Genomic DNA, 12,836 nt, shown 5'->3' on the forward strand with positions numbered 1-12,836 from the left:
GGTAGCTCTCCAGGAACAGGGTTGAAGTGAAAACTTACAGGATGGTAGCTCTCCAGGAACAGGGTTGGAGTGAAAACCTACAGGATGGTAGCTCTCCAGGAACAGGGTTGGAGACCGCTGAGTTAGTGACTCATAGAACAACAGGATGTGATGTGACATGATGAGTACGGAGTCTTGGCTGGTCTTACCTCCTGTTCTCTCTGAAACACCACTACTCTCCCTCCCTTGTCCCCGGTCGCCAGCAGCTCTCCAGTCGAGTTGAACTCAACCGCGGATATGATGTCAGCTGGAACAGAAAACACAAACGGAAAACAACACCTTACCTCACTGAGATACACAATACGACAGTAAAGTACATTACCAACCTACTATATGCCTGAAAGAGTAATGATCTGTTTCCTTCATCTCATTGACAACCGTGACATCTACATTCAAAACCTAACTATGTGAAATTGAAGTGGTTAATGACTTGAAATAGGAAAGGGAAAGACGCAGAGTGGAGTGAAAAGGTCTACTTTCACGTGGTCCTCAAGTCTTTGAAGACCTGCTCTCTCCCGAGCAGAAAGGAATGCTCAGATAGCATGTCCATGGATCGAATCCATTCTGTGTTGCTGCTAGCCTACCTCAGGGCTGATGAAAGGCCTGGACCAGCACTACAACAACCTGCAGTCTCCACAATACTACCACCCTCTCGCACCCCGCTTGCCCCCCACTGTCTGTCACCAACCCATTCATATGCAAAACCCTCCCACACATCTCCCAGACACACATCAGATCTCTACCACAACATGGAATGGTGAACATGGAGAATTAGACACAGAGATAGCCTGCTGCTTCCCCCTGTGGCAGGCAAGCGTTCACAATAGGTTGCCGCAACTCAATCGCATGAGATCAGATACAAATGACATCTCTGCTTCCATACGTTGTACACACCATTCTGTGGTTGACAGTGACATTTCATGACAAAGGAACCACCCCACACCCCCTCTCTCTCTCTACAATATTAAAGATGATAGATAAACGCTATACACATGTTCATATATAGGGATGGAAGATAGAGTCATTCTTTACAGACCCCAACAGAGTGGCCAGGCAGCCAATCGTTGACAATGATCCAGAACTATTATTATTATCTGCGAGAAACATACTAGACTTCAGAGAATCCACTAAGACAACACTAACAGACATATGTGTGTGTGTGGGACACAAACGTCTCAATTAACCCATCTCTATTTCAGGGCATCTCTATTTCAATGGCAAAGGAAGCTGCTATTTTTGGCTGTCTTGCTTTGTGATGAGGACTATCTAAACCAGAGAGGAAAGTAGAGGACTATCTAAACCACAGAGGAAAGTAGAATACTATCTAAACCACACAGAGGAAAGTAGAATACTATCTAAACCACAGAGGAAAGTAGAGGACTATCTAAACCACAGAGGAAAGTAGAATACTATCTAAACCACACAGAGGAAAGTAGAATACTATCTAAACCACACAGAGGAAAGTAGAGGACTATCTAAACCACACAGAGGAAAGTAGAGGACTATCTAAACCACAGAGGAAAGTAGAATACTATCTAAACCAGAGAGGAACGTAGAGGACTATCTAAACCCACAGAGGAAAGTAGAGGACTATCTAAATCCACAGAGGAAAGTAGAGGACTATCTAAACCACAGAGGAAAGTAGAGGACTATCTAAACCCACAGAGGAAAGTAGAGGACTATCTAAACCACACAGAGGAAAGTAGAGGACTATCTAAACCCACAGAGGAAAGTAGAGGACTATCTAAACCACACAGAGGAAAGTAGAGGACTATCTAAACCACAGAGGAAAGTAGAGGACTATCTAAACCCACAGAGGAAAGTAGAGGACTATCTAAACCACAGAGGAAAGTAGAGGACTACCTAAACCACAGAGGAAAGTAGAGGACTATCTAAACCACAGAGGAAAGTAGAGGACTATCTAAACCACAGAGGAAAGTAGAGGACTATCTAAACCCACAGAGGAAAGTAGAGGACTATCTAAACCCACAGAGGAAAGTAGAGGACTATCTAAACCACACAGAGGAAAGTAGAGGACTATCTAAACCACAGAGGAAAGTAGAGGACTATCTAAATCCACAGAGGAAAGTAGAGGACTATCTAAACCACAGAGGAAAGTAGAGGACTATCTAAACCACACAGAGGAAAGTAGAGGACTATCTAAACCACAGAGGAAAGTAGAGGACTATCTAAATCCACAGAGGAAAGTAGAGGACTATCTAAACCCACAGAGGAAAGTAGAGGACTATCTAAACCACACAGAGGAAAGTAGAGGACTATCTAAACCACAGAGGAAAGTAGAATACTATCTAAACCACACAGAGGAAAGTAGAGGACTATCTAAACCACACAGAGGAAAGTAGAGGACTATCTAAACCACAGAGGAAAGTAGAATACTATCTAAACCACAGAGGAAAGTAGAGGACTATCTAAACCACAGAGGAAAGTAGAGGACTATCTAAACCACAGAGGAAAGTAGAATACTATCTAAACCACAGAGGAAAGTAGAGGACTATCTAAATCCACAGAGGAAAGTAGAGGACTATCTAAACCCACAGAGGAAAGTAGAGGACTATCTAAACCCACAGAGGAAAGTAGAGGACTATCTAAACCACAGAGGAAAGTAGAGGACTATCTAAACCACAGAGGAAAGTAGAGGACTATCTAAACCCACAGAGGAAAGTAGAGGACTATCTAAATCCACAGAGGAAAGTAGAGGACTATCTAAACCCACAGAGGAAAGTAGAGGACTATCTAAACCCACAGAGGAAAGTAGAGGACCACCAGAGAGGAAAGTAGAGGAATCTAAACCCACAGAGGAAAGTAGAGGACTATCTAAACCCACAGAGGAAAGTAGAGGACTATCCCACAGAGGAAAGTAGAGGACTATCTAAACCACAGAGGAAAGTAGAGGACTATCTAAACCCACAGAGGAAAGTAGAGGACTATCTAAACCACAGAGGAAAGTAGAGGACTATCTAAACCACAGAGGAAAGTAGAGGACTATCTAAACCACAGAGGAAAGTAGAGGACTATCTAAACCACAGAGGAAAGTAGAGGACTATCTAAACCACAGAGGAAAGTAGAATACTATCTAAACCACAGAGGAAAGTAGAGGACTATCTAAACCACAGAGGAAAGTAGAATACTATCTAAACCACAGAGGAAAGTAGAGGACTATCTAAACCCACAGAGGAAAGTAGAGGACTATCTAAACCCACAGAGGAAAGTAGAGGACTATCTAAACCCACAGAGGAAAGTAGAGGACTATCTAAACCCACAGAGGAAAGTAGAGAACTATCTAAACCCACAGAGGAAAGTAGAGGACTATCTAAACCCACAGAGGAAAGTAGAGGACTATCTAAATCCACAGAGGAAAGTAGAGGACTATCTAAACCCACAGAGGAAAGTAGAGGACTATCTAAATCCACAGAGGAAAGTAGAGAACTATCTAAACCCACAGAGGAAAGTAGAGGACTATCTAAACCCACAGAGGAAAGTAGAGGACTATCTAAACCACACAGAGGAAAGTAGAGGACTATCTAAACCCACAGAGGAAAGTAGAGGACTATCTAAACCACACAGAGGAAAGTAGAGGACTATCTAAACCACAGAGGAAAGTAGAGGACTATCTAAACCCACAGAGGAAAGTAGAGGACTATCTAAACCACAGAGGAAAGTAGAGGACTATCTAAACCACAGAGGAAAGTAGAGGACTATCTAAACCACAGAGGAAAGTAGAGGACTATCTAAACCACAGAGGAAAGTAGAGGACTATCTAAACCCACAGAGGAAAGTAGAGGACTATCTAAACCCACAGAGGAAAGTAGAGGACTATCTAAACCACACAGAGGAAAGTAGAGGACTATCTAAACCACAGAGGAAAGTAGAGGACTATCTAAATCCACAGAGGAAAGTAGAGGACTATCTAAACCACAGAGGAAAGTAGAGGACTATCTAAACCACACAGAGGAAAGTAGAGGACTATCTAAACCACAGAGGAAAGTAGAGGACTATCTAAATCCACAGAGGAAAGTAGAGGACTATCTAAACCCACAGAGGAAAGTAGAGGACTATCTAAACCACAGAGGAAAGTAGAGGACTATCTAAACCACAGAGGAAAGTAGAATACTATCTAAACCACACAGAGGAAAGTAGAGGACTATCTAAACCACACAGAGGAAAGTAGAGGACTATCTAAACCACAGAGGAAAGTAGAATACTATCTAAACCACAGAGGAAAGTAGAGGACTATCTAAACCACAGAGGAAAGTAGAGGACTATCTAAACCACAGAGGAAAGTAGAATACTATCTAAACCACAGAGGAAAGTAGAGGACTATCTAAATCCACAGAGGAAAGTAGAGGACTATCTAAACCCACAGAGGAAAGTAGAGAACTATCTAAACCCACAGAGGAAAGTAGAGGACTATCTAAACCACAGAGGAAAGTAGAGGACTATCTAAACCACAGAGGAAAGTAGAGGACTATCTAAACCCACAGAGGAAAGTAGAGGACTATCTAAATCCACAGAGGAAAGTAGAGGACTATCTAAACCCACAGAGGAAAGTAGAGGACTATCTAAACCCACAGAGGAAAGTAGAGGACTATCTAAACCAGAGAGGAAAGTAGAGAACTATCTAAATCCACAGAGGAAAGTAGAGGACTATCTAAACCCACAGAGGAAAGTAGAGGACTATCTAAACCCACAGAGGAAAGTAGAGGACTATCTAAACCACAGAGGAAAGTAGAGGACTATCTAAACCACAGAGGAAAGTAGAGGACTATCTAAACCACAGAGGAAAGTAGAATACTATCTAAACCACAGAGGAAAGTAGAGGACTATCTAAACCACAGAGGAAAGTAGAATACTATCTAAACCACAGAGGAAAGTAGAGGACTATCTAAACCACAGAGGAAAGTAGAATACTATCTAAACCACAGAGGAAAGTAGAGGACTATCTAAATCCACAGAGGAAAGTAGAGGACTATCTAAACCCACAGAGGAAAGTAGAGGACTATCTAAACCCACAGAGGAAAGTAGAGGACTATCTAAACCCACAGAGGAAAGTAGAGAACTATCTAAACCCACAGAGGAAAGTAGAGGACTATCTAAACCCACAGAGGAAAGTAGAGGACTATCTAAATCCACAGAGGAAAGTAGAGGACTATCTAAACCCACAGAGGAAAGTAGAGGACTATCTAAACCCACAGAGGAAAGTAGAGGACTATCTAAACCCACAGAGGAAAGTAGAGGACTATCTAAACCCACAGAGGAAAGTAGAGGACTATCTAAACCCACAAAGGAAAGTAGAGGACTATCTAAACCCACAGAGGAAAGTAGGATAATCTGGGATGTTTAATTAAGGCAACCCCTCACCAGGGAGCGTTGATGAGCTGCGACACTATGGAGGAATTTAGGGGCAGATGCTCTTCCCTCTGTCTGTCTGTCTGTCTGTCTGTCTGTCTGTCTGTCTGTCTGTCTGTCTGTCTGTCTGTCTGTCTGTCTGTCTGTCTGTCTGTCTAAACAACCTGCTGCCATATCGATACCACCACTACTCCCACACAACTCACTGTTCACATTAACAGCATCTCAAGAGTCCCCGACCCCCTGCCCCTCTCTTGACTCAATGTGTAATTTACCAACCTCGAAGAAGACAAAGAGCCTTTCTTGCTGTGTATATGAGTGTATATGCTGCTGGGTGTTGGTGTATGCTGCAGCGGTAAGCTCTGCTATAACAGCCAGCAGAGGAGATTTGTCTCTAAATGGAGGAGCTGTGTGTCTAGTATGCATTACCCTCCTCACCCCCAACACCCAATCGATCAATTAACATCCTCTGTCTCCTCATCTAACCCTGTAGTTTCCCGTCTGCCCACGTCACACACAACCAAAATAACCTGACACACTTAGCTACCCCTCATGATCTGTGGACTGAACGTACAGTGATTCAGGTCAGGACATCCAGAACTGAGATGTATCACGTAGAATATCTCGTTCTGGCATTGTGAGGTTAAGAGAATCCAACTGACATGCCTAGAATGGATGGAAGTTGTTATTTTAGCAGAAAAACAAAACGAGTCTATGGTGAGTTTTCCCTCAAGCAGATTGTGGTTCGATCGATTCCTGCCTTTGACACATCTTCCCTGGTCTTCCTCTAGCAGATGCATCTGTTTTAGAGTCTGTGTCTGCCTGGCTACACTGTTGCTATGCAATCCTCTCAGAGATAACGGTACACACTCTGTCTAGTGAGCTGTGTGGAGCGGCCTCTCATCTGCAGGTTTTATTGTATTGTTCCAGCGTCTCCTTAGACCTGAAGAGACGAGTCCCTCGCTCGCACACACACACACACAGAAAACACGCTAACAGAGTGCTAAACCGGCAAAGCTTGGTCCTGATTAAAATAATTAACATTAAAACAAACAAGGCTTTTAAATAATGATGTTTTTTTCCAGGAGCAGAAAGAGAGAGGTGATGGAAGGAAAATATATAGATGTGCTTTGTGTTTTTAAAAGAGAGAGAGAGAGAGAGACAGAGAGAGAGAGAGAGAGAGAGATAAAGAGAGAGACAGAGAGAGAGAGAGAGGGCTAGAGAGAGAGAGAGAGAGACAGAGAGAGACAGAGAGAGAGAGAGAGAGAGAGATAGAGAGAGAGACAGAGAGAGAGAGAGAGAGAGAGAGAGAGAGAGAGAGAGAGAGAGACAGAGAGAGAGAGAGAGAGAGAGAGAGAGAGAGAGAGAGAGAGACAGAGAGAGAGAGAGAGAGACAGAGAGAGAGAGATAGAGAGAGAGACAGAGAGAGAGAGACAGGGCTAGAGAGAGAGAGAGAGACAGAGAGAGACAGAGAGAGAGAGAGATAGAGAGAGACAGAGAGAGAGAGAGAGAGAGAGAGAGAGAGAGAGAGAGACAGAGAGAGAGATAGAGAGAGAGACAGAGAGGGAGAGAGAGGGCTAGAGAGAGAGAGAGAGAGACAGAGAGAGACAGAGAGAGAGAGAGAGAGAGATAGAGAGAGAGACAGAGAGAGAGAGAGAGAGAGAGAGAGAGAGAGAGAGACAGCGAGAGACAGAGAGAGAGAGAGAGAGAGAGAGAGAGAGAGAGAGAGACAAACGGAGTGAAAGAGAGAGAAACAGAGAGTGAAAGAGAGGGAGGGAGAGTGAAAGATAGTGGGAGTGAAAGAGAGGGAAGGCTGGGTTGTTATATGTTTACCCTAGTGCACCTCCATGTTGTCTGCTTGTGTAGGAGATTTAAGGTTCCCATGACGACCTCCTCCTAAACTAGCAGGGGCTGAATGAGGAGGACTTTGTTCTTGGGCTTTGAATTGGCATCAGCAGACTGCATCTTCTCTTGCTACTGCTTCATATTCATATACACTATACTCCCCTCCCTTCCCACTTACATACATACAGTGCTTCAGAAAGTATTAACACCCCTGGGCTTTTCACACTCTTTGTTGTGTTAAAGCCTGAATTTAAAATTGATTAAATTGTGAGCGTGAAAAACCCAGCAGCCTTTGCAGTTCCTGACACACTCAAACCGGTGCACCTGGCACCTACTACCATACCCCGTTCAAAGGCACTTAAATCTCTTGCCCTCTGAATGGCAGACAGAGACAATTCATGTCTCAATTGTCTTAAGGCTTAAAAATCCTTCTTTAACCTGTCTCCTCCCCTTCATCTAAACTGATTGAAATGGATTTAACAATTGACATCAATAAGGGATCATAGTTTTCACCTGGATTCACCTGATCAGTCTGGGTCATGAGCATGCTTTGTAAACCTCACTACTTCTCCCCCAAACAATACTTGAATCTGTGACGTCAAGCTCCATATAAGGGCATATCGTGACATTTCTTTGTAGCGGGGTTTTCCCTCACGAGGGTGCACGTGCTCATGCAAAGTTGTTACACGTCTCCGCTGCTGTGGCAGCCGGCTACATAAAATAACAATAGAAAATAATTGCAAATATTTCAGGTGGAAAAGAACACAAAAATAGCTCACTCAATCGTACGCTTTCAAATAAAACAATGAATTGGTCCACAGTTTGCGGATTTGTGACTCATACATTCACTGACAATGGAGCAGAGCGAGGCCTGCATCCACCAAAGTGACCCGGGTTTGCAGCTGTCTCAGTTCTGCACTCCAGGGAGAGAGAGGGATAGAGGGCAACCTTCACTGAAATAGTTTCAATGTATGGAATCACTTGGGAGTTTCTGGATGTTGGGTAAACGTCTCCTTAAACACCACTGAGGTAATACATCTGTGACCAGGTGAGCCAGACACAATCCCCACCACCTCCTCTTGTAAACCAGACTGGAGAAATATTCTGTGTTGACGATGGTAAAAGCAGGATTTGTGTCTCTGAGGTCACTGGTCACTTTCATAATGGAACACTAGTCACTTTCATAATGGAACACTAGACACTTTAATAATGGAACACTAGACACTTTAATAATGGAACACTAGACACTTTAATAATGGAATACTAGACACTTTAATAATGGAACACTAGACACTTTAATAATGGAACACTAGACACTTTAATAATGGAACACTAGACACTTTAATAATGGAACACTAGACACTTTAATAATGGAACACTAGACACTTTAATAATGGAACACTAGACACTTTAATAATGGAACACTAGACACTTTAATAATGGAACACTAGACACTTTAATAATGGAACACTAGACACTTTAATAATGGAACATTAGACACTTTAATAATGGAACACTAGACACTTTAATAATGGAACACTAGACACTTTAATAATGGAACACTAGACACTTTAATAATGGAACACTAGACACTTTAATAATGGAACACTAGACACTTTAATAATGTTTACATACTGCTTTACTCATCTCATATGTATATACTGTATTCTATTCTACTGTATTTAGTCAATGCCACTCTGACATTGTTCATCCTAATATTTATATATTTCTTATATATTCCATTATTTTACTTTTAGATTTGTGTGTATTGTTGTGAATTGTTAGATATTACTGCACTGTTGGAGCTACTGTAGGAACACAAGCATTTCGCTACACCCGCAATAACATCTGCTAATTACGTGTATGTGACCAATAACATTTGTTTTTCATTTGATTTGAGATAGCTCTTGTTTGTGTTATCTTATTGTGTTCCAATGAGCCAGGGAGTATGATGCTGAGAAACCAACCACTAAGTGCCAATACAGACAAGACATAGAGAGGAGCTGGGAATGGAGAGCCTCATGACAGACTGAAAGAACGCCCTTTAGCTCGGGACACAATAGTCCCCTATGTGATGCCTGTGACACAACTTGGGCAACTGACTGTCTGTATGGCAAGTGGTACCATTGTTAGCTTAGCACCATGACATGAGCCATGAGTCCTCCTGATTACAGGACAAACGCATCAGGCCTGTGTGTGTGCTGCTTATCCCTCACTGTGAGGTACAGCTGTCCTATCGTGTGTACCAAATGCCACCCTATTTCCTATATAGTGCACTGCTTTTGACCAGGGCCCATAGGGCCCCTATTTGGGAACAGGGTGGCATTTGAGAAGCCGGCATATCGTGTGATGGAGAGAGATGTACAGTACAGTCAGCGGTATGGATATCCTGAAAATCAGGGACAGGACAGGATAGAGAAAGACAGGATAGACAGACAGGATAGACAGACAGGATCGAGACAGACAGTATAGAAAGACAGGATAGAAAGACAAGATCGAGACAGACAGTATAGAAAGACAGGATAGACAGACAGGATAGACAGACAGGATCGAGACAGACAGGTTTGAGACAGACAGGATAGACAGACAGGAACGAGACAGACAGGTTTGAGACAGACAGGATAGACAGACAGGATAGACAGACAAGATGGAGACAGACAGAATCGAGACAGACAGTATAGAAAGACAGGATAGACAGACAAGATGGAGACAGACAGAATCGAGACAGACAGTATAGAAAGACAGGATAGACAGACAGGATCGAGACAGACAGGTTTGAGACAGACAGGATAGACAGACAGGATCGAGACAGAGTATAGAAAGACAGGATAGACAGACAAGATGGAGACAGACAGAATTGAGACAGACAGGATAGACAGACAAGATGGAGACAGACAGAATCGAGACAGACAGGATAGACAGACAAGATGGAGACAGACAGGATCGAGACAGACAGTATAGAAAGACAGGATAGACAGACAAGATGGAGACAGAAAGAATCGAGACAGACAGGTTTGAGACAGACAGGATCGAGACAGAAAGAATCGAGACAGACAGGTTTGAGACAGACAGGATCGAGACAGACAGGGCTAGCCAGGACAGGATAGACAGACAGGATGGAGACAGACAGAATCGAGACAGACAGAATCGAGACAGACAGGGCTAGCCAGGACAGGATAGACAGACAGGATGGAGACAGACAGGATCGAGACAGACAGAATCGAGACAGACAGGTTTGAGACAGACAGGATAGACAGACAGGATCGAGACAGACAGGATCGAGACAGACAGGGCTAGCCAGGACAGAAGAGCCACTGACGGCTTACGTGTAGATAAGCACTATGTTCTCTCCTGTCTCATTTAGCCTATTGGATCCAACACCATTTACAAATGAGGAACTTTATGTAACATCTCTATGTGCAAATAGGAAAGTACGGTTAAAGTCGTACATTTACACCCACCTTAACCAAATACATTTATACATTAGTTTTTCACATTTCCTGACATTTAATCCCAGTAAAAATTCCCTGTCTTAGGTCAGTTAGGATCACCACTTTATTTTAAGAATGTGAAATGTCAGAATAATAGTAGAGAGAATTATTTATTTCAGCTTTTATTTCTTTCATCACATTCCCAGTGGGTCAGAAGTTTACATACACTCAATTAGTATTTTGTAGCATTGCCTTGAAATTGTTTAACTTGGGGCAAATGTTTCGGGTAGCCTTCCACAAGCTTCCCACAATAAGTTGGGTGAATTTTGGCCCATTCCTCCTGACAAAGCTGGTGTCAGTGAGTCAGGTTTGTAGGCCTCCTTGCTCGCACACGCTTTTTCAGTTCTGCCCACACATTTTCTATGGGATTGAGGTCAGGGCTTTGTGATGGCCACTCCAATACCCTGACCTTGTTGTCCTTAAGCCATTTTGCAAGAACTTTGGAAGTGTGCTTGGGGTCATTGTCCATTCTGAAGACCCATTTGTGACCAAGCTTTAACTTTCTGACTAATGTCTTGAGATGTTGCTTCAATATATTCACATAATTTTCCTCCCTCGTGATGCCATCTATTTTGTGAAGTGCACCAGTCCCTCCTGCAGCAAAGCACCCCTACAACATGATGCTGCCACCACCGTGCTCCACGGTTGGGATGGTTTCTTCAGCTTGCAAGCGTCCCCCTTTTTCCTCCAAACATAACAAAGGTCATTATGGCCAAACAGTTCTATTTTTGTTTCATCAGACCAGAGAAAATTTCGCAAAAAAGTATGATCTTTGTCCCCCATGTACAGTTGCAAACCGTAGTCTGGCTTTTTTTATGGCGGTTTTGAAGCAGTGGCTTCTTCCTTGCTGAGCAGCCTTTCAGGTTATGTCGATATAGGACTTGTTTTACTGTGGATATAGATACTTTTGTACCTGTTTCCTTCATTATCTTCACAAGGTCATTTGCTGTTGTTCTGGGATTGATTTGCACTTTTCGCACCAAAGTATGTTCATCTCTAGGAGACAGAACGCGTCTCCTTCCTGAGCGGTATGACGTCTGTGTGGTCCCATGGTGTTTATACTTGTGTACTATCGTTTGTACAGATGAACGTGGTACCTTCAGGCATTTGGGAATTGCTCCCAAGAATGAACCAGACTTGTGGAGGTCTACAATTTTGTTTCTGAGGTCTTGGCTGATTTATTTTGATTTTCCCATGATGTCAAGCAAAGAGGCACTGCGTTTGAAGGTAGGCCTTGAAATACATCCACAGGTACACCAACAATTGACTCAAATATCAATTAGCCTATCAGAAGGTTCTAAAGCTATTACATCATTTTCTGGATTTTTCCAAGCTGTTTAAAGGAACAGTAAACTTCTGACCCACTGGAATTGTGATACAGTGAATGTGTGAAATAATCTGTCTGTAAACAATTGTTGGAAAAAGTAGATGTCCTAACTGACTTGTCAAAACTATAGTTTGTTAACAAGAAACTTGTGGAGTGGTTAAAAAACGAGTTTTAATGACTCCAACCTAAGTGTATGTAAACTACCGACTTCAACTTAATTTAAAATTGAGCACACCGCCATGCAATCTCCATAGACAAATATTGTCAGCAGAATGGCCTTACTGAAGAGCTCAGTGACTTTCAACATGGCACTGCCATAGGATGCCACCTTTCCAACAGTTCCGACTTCAAATGTAAATAAGGTCGCTGAGCTGTAAATCTTCCTTCTACAATAGGAGACACTCCAACTTCAAGAGTCAGGCTAGGTTACATAGAGTCAGGCTAGGTTACATAGAGTCAGGCTAGGCTACATAGAGTCAGGCTAGGCTACATAGAGTCAGGCTAGGCTACATAGAGTCAGCCTAGGCTACATAGCTCTGTGCGCTAGCTTTGTCACCATCTCTTGTCAAACGCGCCTTTGTATTTTGGTACTGCTGAGGATCCAGCCCATGGAAATACAGCAGCATTCAGTTGTATCTTTACGTCCTCCGCTTGTCTTTCCCCATCATTTCAGATTCAATATCTCCTTCATATGCATCGTCTCTGAAGTGCTTGCTCCACACAGCGAAGCAACGTTGGCAGCAGAGAGTTTGCATCGTCTGCATCTC

General features: G+C 42.9%; 1 protein-coding gene across 2 annotated transcripts in view; it reads right to left on the bottom strand.

The window, feature by feature from the left end:
* The window catches only part of LOC139419424 (serine/threonine-protein phosphatase 2A 55 kDa regulatory subunit B beta isoform-like), a 151,134-nt gene that overhangs the window by 24,201 nt on the left and 114,097 nt on the right, over nucleotides 1-12,836 (bottom strand). For both annotated transcript variants that reach the window (XM_071169372.1, XM_071169373.1), the window contains exon 2: nucleotides 189-286. In XM_071169372.1, coding sequence (XP_071025473.1) covers nucleotides 189-286 — 98 coding nt within the window. The remainder of the gene's footprint in view (nucleotides 1-188; nucleotides 287-12,836) is intronic.

Source organism: Oncorhynchus clarkii, chromosome 10 (genome assembly GCF_045791955.1).
Source record: "Oncorhynchus clarkii lewisi isolate Uvic-CL-2024 chromosome 10, UVic_Ocla_1.0, whole genome shotgun sequence".
NCBI lineage: Eukaryota > Metazoa > Chordata > Actinopteri > Salmoniformes > Salmonidae > Oncorhynchus > Oncorhynchus clarkii.